This window comes from Mus caroli, unplaced genomic scaffold, assembly GCF_978045245.1.
Source record: "Mus caroli unplaced genomic scaffold, Mus_caroli_1 scaffold_1, whole genome shotgun sequence".
Lineage (NCBI taxonomy): Eukaryota > Metazoa > Chordata > Mammalia > Rodentia > Muridae > Mus > Mus caroli.
The window spans coordinates 128,420,139-128,431,788 of NW_028227256.1; the positions used below are offsets into that span (position 1 = coordinate 128,420,139).

Consider the following 11,650-nt stretch of genomic DNA (forward strand, 5'->3'; position numbering starts at 1 on the left):
CGCCGAACTTTAGAATTGTTTTTAAATAGATTTCTAAAGTCTTTAAAGTTTGAAAATCTTTTAAAACTTTTATGTAAGTTTGCGCAAGATAGCTAGAAAACTACATTTCCCAAGAGTGCACGTGGCAAGTCGCCACACTGCTCTGGTCGCTTTACCAAGAGGCACACTGGGAAATGTAGTTCTCTGAGCAGCGGGGCTCACAACATTTTTGACGGAAGACAGGGAAGTGCGCCGCCAGTGGCAGGACGGGGACCGGACAAGAACTCTGCACAACCTCAATTTTGTGTGTGCTTTCCGAGAAAGGGTCTAAGTCATCTGTACTTCTCCAAGCAAGGTGCTGGCCACGGTTCAATGCTGGCGAGCTACTCGGAGGTCCCTGACAGGAAGGTGCCAATCGCGGAGGGTCGAGCTGGTACCCGCCCCACCCAGGCTGCGGCCGCGTAGGGAGGAAGCGCGCACAGGCCGAGTGCAAAAGTTTCCTTTTCTGCTTTCCAGTCAGAGAAGCTTCAACCAACCGAGGGTGGGGATGCCTGACTTCAATTGGAAGAGAACCCTGGAGCCAAAGGGGTTGAAATAAGCGACTTCCCGGAAAAACAAACTATCAAAAAACCTCTCCCCACCACTAGCCATGGGCAGCCGAGATCACCTGTTTAAAGTGCTGGTGGTGGGGGACGCCGCCGTGGGCAAGACGTCTCTGGTCCAGCGCTACTCCCAGGACAGCTTCAGCAAGCACTACAAGTCCACCGTGGGAGGTGAGCGGTCACGGGTGGCTGGGAGCAGGGGTCGAGGCTCGCAGCCGGTAGCCTCTGGTTACCGAGGTTGCCTCTAAGGGGTCCCCAACCTGCCTACAAAGATAGGGCCAAAGTATACAGGTGAGAGATGGTGAAGGGGTCTGAGCCGGGGACTATTCGCGACAGAGAGCAGAGCCCTCCCGCAGCCATGCGCTGCCCAGAGCAACTTCTCCAGTCAGCAAAGTCAGCTGAGACCCGGTTCAAGTGCAGGCTGGGGCAGTTACCCTGCCTCCTACCAGCATCCGACGGGTGTTGAGGAAAGAACCGCCTTTACCTTAGGAGGAAAGTCCAGGAGCTAAGCAGTCAGAGGTGTGGGGAAGACTGGAGGACAGATTCTGGTCAGGTCTGATGAGCCCTATGGTGTCATTAGTGAACTGAGTGGGAAATGTGAGGAATTCACGAAAGAATGTGAAATACCCTCGAGTGGCCTGTCTTCTTCTCTTGCACTGGGGAAGGCAGGGAGGAAGAGAGAAAGAAGCACTAAAAGTAAATTCATTTCTTTCTCAGTGTGGCCTTTGGACTCAGATTAACTATCCACCTGTCGGTCTGTCTACCCCCCCAAACACACACACACAGACACAGACACAGATACACACAGACACACACACACACACACCACCACCACCACCACCACCACTACCACCACAAGGAGAAGGTAGTTAACAAGGTTACAGTAATGTGAAAGAATAAAATTACATTTGTTGTTTTGTTTTGTTTTGTTTTGTTTTGTTTTGTTTTGTTTTGTTTGAGACAGGGTTTCTCTGTGTAGCCCTGGCTGTCCTGGAACTCACTTTGTAGACCAGGCTGGCCTTGAACTCAGAAATCCGCCTGCCTCTGCCCCCAAATGTTGGGATTAAAGGCGTGCACCACCACGCCCGGCACATAAAATTTACATTTGTACCAACAACATGTGAAAGTTTTTTTAAATTAACTCTTTACTTTGAAATGAGAACTTTATAGAATATTTCAAAGACTGTTTCCTGGTTACTTTGTCCACCACTCCTAAATACAAGTCCTTATTTCATGGATTTTGGGTTAAAAATGTCCTGTGAATTAATTTTTACCAGTGGACTTAGTTTTCCGACAGTATGAACATACTTGATTCTGGCAAGCTTTGTTTGTTTTTCCCAGTGTTTATTATAAATTCTCCCTCGTTTTCACTTCTGCCACAGATGTAGAAGAAAGGATCTGTTTCTGAACTGAAATTATTCTGTGTTTCTCCTTAACAAATAGCTTTTCCAGCATAGTGTGGCTGTCTCTACCTTTAATTCTAGCACTCAAGAGGTTGAGGCAGGAGGATCTCAAGTTGGAGCTAGGCTCTACTACCCGACTTTGGGAGGTTCCCCTGGAATAGCTATTCAGTCCAACCTCATGGAGTTTCAACATCTGCAGACCCGTGGGGGATTCAGCACAGCTCTTAAGCAGCATCCATGTCTCAGCCTCTGCCATCTTGTTCATTTAACCAGTACCTGCTGGGCTTATACCATAGCCTTAAGGAGGATACAGAGGTTTTCACTGTGTTTTCTCATAATACTGTTTGATTAGATACTAACAGTGAAGTTGAGATGGAAGATACAAAGCTAACCACCTTACCTTCCTTTTCTCCATCTCTCCCCCCCATCCTTTCCTTGAGAACCCCCCCACTTGAAAAACGTCCCAGAAACCATTTAACCTGAGAAGAGGACTAATGGTCATAACCATGCCCATAACTTTCTTGATCCTAGCCATGGAGATAGTCAGTGTGAAATAATTTGATCTGAGAGAGGAGAAAACACTAACGACCGTTTGAAGAGTACGGATTATGGGTCCCAACACTTATGCACCATGGGGGCTCCTCCCCATCGCCTGAAGGTTTAAACCTAATTGGAGTGTTGTTGTGATCCTGGGGTTGTCACTGTATATTTATTTGATCTGAGCTTATGCTAGGATTAAAAAAAAACAAACATTTACTTTGTGTGTATGTGTGTGTGGACATGTATTCTGTGACATACTTGTGGAAGTCAGAAGCCAGTTTATAGGCTTGGGCTATAGGGATTTAACTTGGGTTGTCAGGGTTAGTCACAAATGCCTTCATCTCACTCACAGAACCATCGTAAAGACATGTTTTTGTTAAAGTACAATATTCATATATTTTCAGTGGATTTTGCTCTCAAGGTTCTCCAGTGGTCTGACTCAGAGATGGTGCGGCTGCAGCTCTGGGATATTGCAGGTAAAATGGGAAAAGCAGGCAGTAACAAGGGGAGAAATTATTTAACTAGCAAGCTGTTTGGGGGGCAGGGGGAATGAATATGGGATGGCAAAGCTGACTTTTTTTTTCCCCCTGAAGCTACAAATTTGGGCTGCTCTGAGCTTTTGAGATGATTTTGGAGACATACTGCTCCAAAGACAAAGAGACACAGTGCCATCTGTGCGTGGGTGGAAAAGCCTCTAAGGTGGTGGATGACCCAGAGGTGGGTGTTCCCCCAGTGGCAGAGCAGGCGCCAGATCTTCAGCCGACTTTACTGAGAAACAAGATCTCCAGAAAATAGAGGCAGTGATAATGATGAACCCTTGTTATCGGCTGCTCTTCATACTTCAGATTTACTGGTTCACTAGCCCTGTTGTGAAAGCCTTTATCTTACTCTACACATGACACATCTGAAGTGCTCAACCGGATCTTCTTAAAGTCACACAGTTAGCAAGTGGCAGACAGGGTTTTGGACATCACAGTTTGGATACAAACTCTGCAGTGGATAATCAGAGAGTCAGAGGGGAAGGAAGGGGTGGGGCCTTCAATACCATATATGCAGGTGTCCTACCTCCGGTGAAGGAAGGGTACTCAGGGTATCAGAGGGTATTCACCTTCAGAATCACCTCCATGAGAGCTCTCTCTTCTCTCCAGGGCAGGAGCGTTTCACATCCATGACACGGCTCTACTATCGAGATGCTTCTGCCTGTGTTATTATGTTCGACGTCACCAATGCCACTACTTTCAGCAACAGCCAAAGATGGAAACAGGATCTGGACAGCAAGCTCACACTACCCAGTGGGGAGCCAGTGCCCTGTCTGCTCTTGGCCAACAAGGTGTGTGGCCAGTTTAAGTAAATGGTCCCTGGCATCTATCAGTGGCCAGAGTAAAGGTATCTAAAAGACCCTGTGTTTCCGAGCATGTCTACCCTGTTTTATTTAGTTTTTAAAGATAGCTCCCGTGTCACCCACCAGGGCTGGCCTAGAACCAACAACCCCGCTCCTCTTGCCCAGGCGCTGTAATTAGTGCCCCATGCCTGGCCGCCAACACATCAGCCTGCCTGTTTGTTCCGTTCAAGTTGGAAGAGCTGTCTCCTCTTTCTTTTAAAGAGATTTTGAGAAAATGGTTTTCTCCCCTCCCCCCAGTTTTGTGCTTTGCCTACATGTTTATCTGTGTACCATGTGTGTGTGTCCATGTGTGGCACCCCAAGAGGTCAGAAGAGGGTGTTGCGTTCATGGGTCTGGAGTTACAGAACACTGTGAGCTGACATGTAAGTGATGTTCTTCCTCTGGAAGAGCGGCCACTGCTCTTAGCTGCTGAGCCAACTCTACATCCCTGAGAGTGAGAGTGATCTTTTTTTTTAAAGATTGATTGATTGATTGATTGATTGGTTGGTTGGTTTTATGTATGCATACACTGTAGCTGTACTGATGGTTGTGAGCCATCATATGGTTGCTGGGAATTTGAATTCAGGACCTCTGCTCACTCCGGCTCAGCCCCTGTCGACCCCGCTCACTCCAGCTTAAAGATTTATTATTGTTATATCTAACTACACTGTAGCTGTCTTCAGACGCACCAGAAGAGGACATCAGATCTCATTACGGATGGTTGTGAACCACCGTGTGGTTGCTGGGATTTGAGCTCAGGACCTTCAGAAGAGCAGTCAGTGCTCTTAACCGCTGAGCCATCTCTCTAGCCCGAGAGTGACCTTTTTAAAGGAAGAATGTTGACTGTAGATTTTAGATGTTGGGGGGTCTCAGCCATTGGTTGAAATCTGTTCTAAATGCACAGACTCCTAGGAAGATTACAGTGTTATAACTTAATGTATTTTATTTTTGTCAGAGTGATCTGTCCCCTTGGGCAGTGAGCCGGGACCAGATCGACCGGTTCAGTAAAGAGAATGGTTTCACGGGTTGGACAGAAACATCAGTCAAGGAGAACAAAAATATTAATGAGGCCATGAGGTGAGTTACCCCGAGTGTCCCAGAGACAGGCGGCGCACAAACGATTATCCACTGTGGCCCCACAGATTCTCTTCTCTGACTTCTGAGCAAAGAAGTACAAATGAAGCCACAGGGATGCCAGCTTCCCTCAGGGAATGGAGCACAAGGAGGTGCTCACACCTCGTGTCTGTGTCGTGCTGCCTGGTGATAATACAATGTCTGCTATATATCCTTTCTCCATCTACCTTCTCAGGATCATTTTTCGTGTTTTTTTCTTTTTTTTAAGAGTCCTCGTTGAAAAGATGATGAACAATTCCAGGGAAGATGTGATGTCTTTGTCCACCCAAGGGAACTACATCAATCTCCAAGCCAAGCCCTCCTCTGGCTGGACATGCTGCTAGTTCTGTTTGGCTCCTTTTCTATCCAGGTCTCTGAGTCATTCCAACTCTTCCTGTTGGATGCCAGCCTGGCATAAAAGTTCCGTTGAGAATATTCGACCTGTCTCTTGCCAATGGCCTGAAAAGGAGCCCCCCGTGACTTGGGAATGGCTGCCTGGGATCCATGTGTATCTGTGTTGTTCTTGGGTGTTGTCTGTGACTTACTGATGTCCCGTGTACTATAGCTAGTATTTTCTGTGTGACAGTGATCACCTCGTTCCTCGACTGTGAGATGAGTTTATGAAAAGGATTAAAAGTTAGCACTTGTGCATTGTGGGTTGTGATGCTGGGTATTAGACACAGGGCCTTGTACCTGCAGGGCAGGCACATTGCTACTGATGTATATCCTAGCCCTAGTTTCTGGGTTTTAAAATAGTTCTCAGGACCAGCAAGATGGCTCAGTGAGTAAAGGCACTTGCCTCCAAACTCAGTCCCAGGCCCCACATGTTAGAAGAACTGACTCACACAAATTTGTCCCATGACTTACACACACACACACACACACATACACACCATGGTACACTCTTACTCTCAAGCATACAAACTAAATAAGTAAATATAAAAAGTAAAAATAAAATTATAAAGATACTTGTGGTGTCTATGCCTACAATCCCAGCACCTGGGAAGCTGAGGCAGGAGGATTAAATGCACAAGGACGGCTTGGACTATATAGTGTAAAATCTCATCTTTAAAACTAACAATCATAGCTGGGAATGGTGGTGCATGACTTTAATCCCAGCACTCAGGAGGCAGAGGCAGTTGGATCTCTTGTGAGTTCAAGGCTAGCCTAGTGTATAAGTGAATCCACAACAGCCTATTACATAGAGAAACCCTGTCTTGGAAAACAAACAAACAAACAAAAAACCCAGTAACAATAACAATACTCACTAATTTTTGAGATTTTTCTTTTCTATTTGATGTAGAAAAATATTGTAAGTTCAGATTGATAGAAAATAAGATCAGATGTTCTTTTAACCAAATTCCATCTTCTTCCAGATTCTTCCTGCATTGGATCTAATATTTCAACATCAGATTCTGGGGAGCAGGGGGAAGTAGACATTGAACATCTAATTTGGGGCTACTGGTGGTAAAACAGAATCACTGTGCTTTGTAAGCCTTTAGTCATCATTAACTTTGCCTTGACTTGGCTTCAAGGACAGCCAGGCGTTAGGCTGGAGAGATGGCTCAGCAGTTATCAGCACTGCTGCTCTTAGAAAGAAACCAAGCTGGATTCCCAGCAGTAGAGGCTGACAACCTGTAACCCCAGCCAAGAGGGATTTGTCGCCTCTGGCCTTTTATATTCATATACAGATATACACATACATATACACAATAAAAAAACTAAAAACCAGACAACAAGGCAAGTTCAAGGTCATCTTCAGCCACATTTTAAAAAAGAACAAGAAAAAGAAAGTCAAGCTTTTGGCTAGGAATGGTGAGAGGTACTCACGTGTAATCCGGCAGATGGAAGGCTAAGGCAGAAGAATTTGAGACCAGTCTGGGTTACCTAATTAGACTGTGCTTCAGAAACAATAAAAAGAGCCTGGAGAGGTAGCTCAGTGGTTAGCAGCCCTGGATGCTCTTCCAGAGGACCAAGGTTCAATTTCCAGCACCCACATGGTGACTGACAACAGACTCTGACTCAGTTTCCAGGGGATCCAGTGCTCTTTTCTGGCATCCTTGGGTATCGCATTGCATGTAGTACACAGCTATACACGTGGGCAAAACATCTATAAAATAAAGGTAAACAAACACAAACCTTAAGCTTTAAAACTATATCATGATAACATTCCTTGTTATTCCACACATTTTAAAAGATTTATTTTATGTATATGAGTGGTCTATCTGCATGTACACCTGCATGCCAGAAGAGGGCAACAGATACCATTACAGACGGTTGTGAGCCACCATGTGGTTGCTGGGAATTGAACTCAGGACCTATGAAAGAACAGCCAGTGCTCTTAACCTCTGAGCCATCTCCAGTCCTCATAATTTTTTTAGATTTTTATTTTTTCTCAGGTTTATCTAGGATTTCTTAACCAGTAGAGGCAAGGATTTAGGGGATGTCCTGAGCTGATATATTTTATCATTTGGATTGTTTTGTTTCAAAACAGGATCTCACTCTGTGGTCTGGTCCACCTTGGCTGCTGTCTCAGTGCATAGCGCTATAAATGAGACCAGTTGGCCCAGTGTTCTGCAATGGCTGTAGGGATCTGAGTGAAAGAAGGGAAAGGAGAGGTTAGCCAAGCAGAATTCAGTTCTGAACCCGGTAAGTAGCTAGTGCTTAACAGCCACAGAAAACATATACGCACGAGCCTTGGCCTTAGGGTGGAGAGAAGACACACTGAAAATCATTACATAATTCAAGTACTATAAACCAGGCAGAAAGTTGTTATTGTTTCCCCAGAATGGTGATTTACAAACTACCCAAGGGTAATCTCAGTGAATTTGAGACTGTAGGAAGGCCTAAAATTATTGGCTAAGTCTTAAATAAGTGTCCCATATCTGGCTCAATTAGTAGCCCTGGCTGTCCTGGAACACACTGTGTAGACCAAGCTGGCCTCAAACTCAGAAATCTGCCTGCCTCTGCCTCCCAAGTGCTGGGATTAAAGGTGTGCACCACCACTGCCTGGCTTAGAGGAGCAATCTTAAATCTACTCAATGAAAATCTCCAGTAAAGCACGAGAATGTATTTTCAAAGGTTCCCAGGTTCAGCCAGGTTTGGGAACCAGTGCTGGCAAGTATGGTAAAGATGGAGACCATTGCCTTTTCCCTGTGACTCTTTTTGGGCATCTGGATGTTCTGTTCAACTCTCCAGCGATTCCGATGTACACACTAGACTTTGAAAACCACTCTGCAGAGGCTGGAGAGATGGTTCAGAGGTTAAGAGCACTGCCGCTCTTCTGGAAGACCTGAGTTCCTAGTACCCTGTCAGGTGGCTCACAGCCACCTGTGATTTCAGCTACAGAGAAGGTGATGCCCACATCTGGTCCCTGAAGGCATGCACATGGCAAACATACAGATAAACATACATAAATAAAAATAGCAAAAGATAAATATTTTTTTATAAAAAGGAAAAGAAAACCCCTCTCCAAAGAAAGAGGTTACTAGTATGGTTGCAGAGGCCTGCCCTGCGCACAGAGGCTGAGGCAGGAACATCAAGAGCTGCAGGCCAGACTGTGTGAGCCCCTGTTTAAAAAACAACAAACAAGGGCTGGAGAGATGGCTCTGGGGTTAAGAGCACTGGCTGCTCTTCCAGAGGTCCTGAGTTCAATTCCTAGCAACCACATAGTGGCTCATAGCCATCTGTAATGGGATCTGATGCCCTCTTGTGGTGTGTCTGAAGACAGCTACATTGTACTCATAAATCGATAATTCTTTTTAAAAACAATAACAACAAACAAGCCAGCAAAACAACAACAACAAAAATGTAAGGCTGGTAAGATGGTTCAGCAGGTTAAAAAAAAAGAAAAAGAAAAGCTTGCTGCCCCAGGACCTACATGATTAAATGAGAGAACCAACTCCTGTTGTCCCATTGTGCTCAAATCTCTCCAGCCAGCCAGGACACATAAATAAAGTTATTTAAAAAATAAATAAAAACAAGCTCTCTGCCCCTTCTATCTCTGACCCCTTTCTCCCTCTCTCCTCTCTTCTCCTCTCCTCTCCTCTCCTCTCCTCTCCTCTCCTCTCCTCTCCTCTCCTCTTTCTCTGTCCTCTCTCTCTGCCTCTACTCCCTTCTCAACCCCCTTCCCATGCCTCAAATAAACTCGATTCTATACTAAAAATATAAAGTAGGATAGAATAAACAAAAGCAAAAGAGGGATTGCAGAAGCCAAGCAGAAGGGGACAAAGGACTCGGTTTGGGTTTTGGAGTGAGGTCTCTCTTCATAGCCCAGGCTGCTTCACACTCCCAGTGCTCCACTGAGTGCTCCAATGAGAAGCAGACACCACTGGTGCCAGCTGCCCGGCCTTTGGGCTCCTCTTACTTGGAGATTCTCTTGTATTGCCATTGTTATTGTCTCTCCCCCTACCTTTTCCCTCTCTCTCCCTCTCTTTGGTTTTTATACAGAGCATCTTACCATTCACCCTGGGAAGACCTAAGCCACAATCGCCTTGCTTCAGTCTCCTAAGTGCTTAGACAAGAGGTGAGCACCATCACCTCCATGCCTAACTGCAGTGGTTTTAGAGATAGAAGTGTTAACAAATTCTGTTTATGTAAAGAGAACATTGATTTTTATGTGCTTATTTGAGTCTTGAAAAATCACTATGGGAACTAGGTCTTGTATTCTTGGTGGTTAGTACTTATTGGCCTTTAATGTGTGCTTGCTAATGGGCTGTTTATGCTATTAGTTCAAGAGTATTGGGAAAATGGAAAGGATTTTTGGGGGGGCGGGGGTTGGCCGTTTGACTTTTGAGACAAGGTCTGTGTATCAGACTGCTGGGGTCTGAAAATCCAAACAACCCAAGCAGTCTCAAGAGTCCATCGAACAAAATCTTTAACTGAATTAGACAACAAGAACAGACTGGTCAGGGACAACAGCACAGACTTGGGAGTTGACTGCATCTTTGAATGTTCATCTTAGTAATATGTAAGCAGATGACAAAAATTTCTTGTACTTAGGCTGCTGATGATCAATCAGGGCGGCAGAACAGACTCAGGAGCTGAACTGCACCTGGAACCAGAATGCTACAGAGATTTTAAGCCCAAAATCCATAAACATCTGTGCCAAGTTACAGTTACATTTTTTCCACCGATCAGGATTTAGGGAAAGGGGAAGTCTTCAGGAAAATGTCTTTGTGGTACATTTATCTTGTTCCCATTGGTTGGGTTATTCAACTGGGTCAGAGCAACATGCCTGGCATTCATGTCTCTCTATGCCAAGCAAGACATCAGTTACCTGGGGAGGTCTTGGGAATTTAAACTTTATTTGACTCCTATTCAAAATGGCAGTTTTATTCAAAATGGCTTCAGTTTGGCTCCTTCTAACAACACCAGTCTCCAACTTGATATGTAGCCAACAATGACCTTAAACTTCGGCTTCTCCTGCCTCTGCCTCCCAAATGCTGACATCACATCCAGTCTTTATAGAGAGGGGATCAAGCTATGACATCATACATGCTAGACAAAGACTCTCCCAACTGAGCTAGATCCTCATCTCCCCCTTTAAAGGAGTATAAATAGTATTTATTTATTACTACTGGTTGCTTAGGCCTGTGATGATCCAGTTCTTTGTTTTAGGTTTTTTTTTTTCCAAGACAAGGTTTCTCTGTGTAGTCTTAGCTGTCCAGTAACTCACTGTGTAGACCAGGCTGGCCTTGAACTCAGAGAGTTCCTGCCTTGCCTCTCTAACTTTGAGATTAAAGACATGTACCACCACACCCAGCTACTGACTCAATTCTTGATTTAGAAAAACAAAATACTGCTTGAAGATATAACCATTTTTATTTTGTTGTTGTTTTGTGCTTTTTTTTTTTTTTTTTTTTTGAGACAGAGTCTCATGTAGCCCAGGCTTGCCTAAACCTCCTGATTTCCTGCTGAGGTTGCAAGCATGTACTAAGCATGGCTGTAGCCATTGTAAAAGATGGAAACTCTTTCCCATTTGTTGACTTTTTGAGCATTGCTAGATGCTGGCTTGACAGCTTGTCTGGGTTGTCTCTCACAGTTGGTAGACATTTTCATCCTAATCCTCACAAAAAAAAAAAAAAAAAAAAAAAAAAAAAAAAGCCGGGCATGGTGGCACATGTCTTTAATCCCAGCACTCGGGAGGCAGAGGCAGGCAGATTTCTGAGTTAGAGGCCAGCCTGGTCTACAAAGTGAGTTCCAGGACAGCCAGGGCTACACAGAGAAACCCTGTCTTGAAAAAACCAAAAAAAAAAAAAAAAAAAAAAAAAAAAAGAAGAAAGAAGAAAGAAAGAAAAGAAAGAGCTGTGGGACAGTGGTGGTGCACGTCTTTAATCCCAGCACTTAGGAGGCAGAGGCAGGCGGATTTCTGAATTCGAGGCCAGCCTGGTCTACAGAGTGAGTTCCAGGACCGCCAGGGCTATACAGAGAAACCCTGTCTTAAAAAAAGAAAAGAAAAAAGAAAAGAGAAGAAAAGAAAAGAGTTGAGGGCCTGGGAGATAGATAGTTAAGTGGTTAAAGACACTGCACAGCCTGAATTTGCTCCCCAGAGCCCACAAAACAAACCTGGAGCCCACCTGTCATTTCCTGCATGCTGAATGCCAGGATGCTGGGTGGAAACAGTGGACCAG

General features: G+C 44.9%; 1 protein-coding gene across 1 annotated transcript; it reads left to right on the forward strand.

Moving 5' to 3' along the window:
* Window positions 1–212: 212 nt before the first annotated feature.
* Window positions 213–5,669, forward strand: Rab29 (RAB29, member RAS oncogene family). The gene is made up of 6 exons (XM_021154148.2): window positions 213–387; window positions 496–752; window positions 2,929–3,000; window positions 3,673–3,854; window positions 4,861–4,982; window positions 5,248–5,669. The coding sequence occupies exons 2-6, from the start codon at window positions 629–631 to the stop codon at window positions 5,360–5,362; spliced, it is 615 nt and encodes a 204-aa protein (XP_021009807.1). The 5' UTR covers window positions 213–387; window positions 496–628; the 3' UTR covers window positions 5,363–5,669.
* Window positions 5,670–11,650: the final 5,981 nt, after the last annotated feature.

Coding starts and splice junctions, on each gene's coding strand:
- Rab29 (XM_021154148.2), top strand. CDS start 629: ATGGGCAGCCGAGATCACCTGTTTAAAGTGCTGGTGGTGGGGGACGCC. Junction 3,001..3,672: donor GCAGCTCTGGGATATTGCAG/GTAAAATGGGAA, acceptor TCTTCTCTCCAG/GGCAGGAGCGTTTCACATCC. Junction 4,983..5,247: donor AATATTAATGAGGCCATGAG/GTGAGTTACCCC, acceptor CTTTTTTTTAAG/AGTCCTCGTTGAAAAGATGA.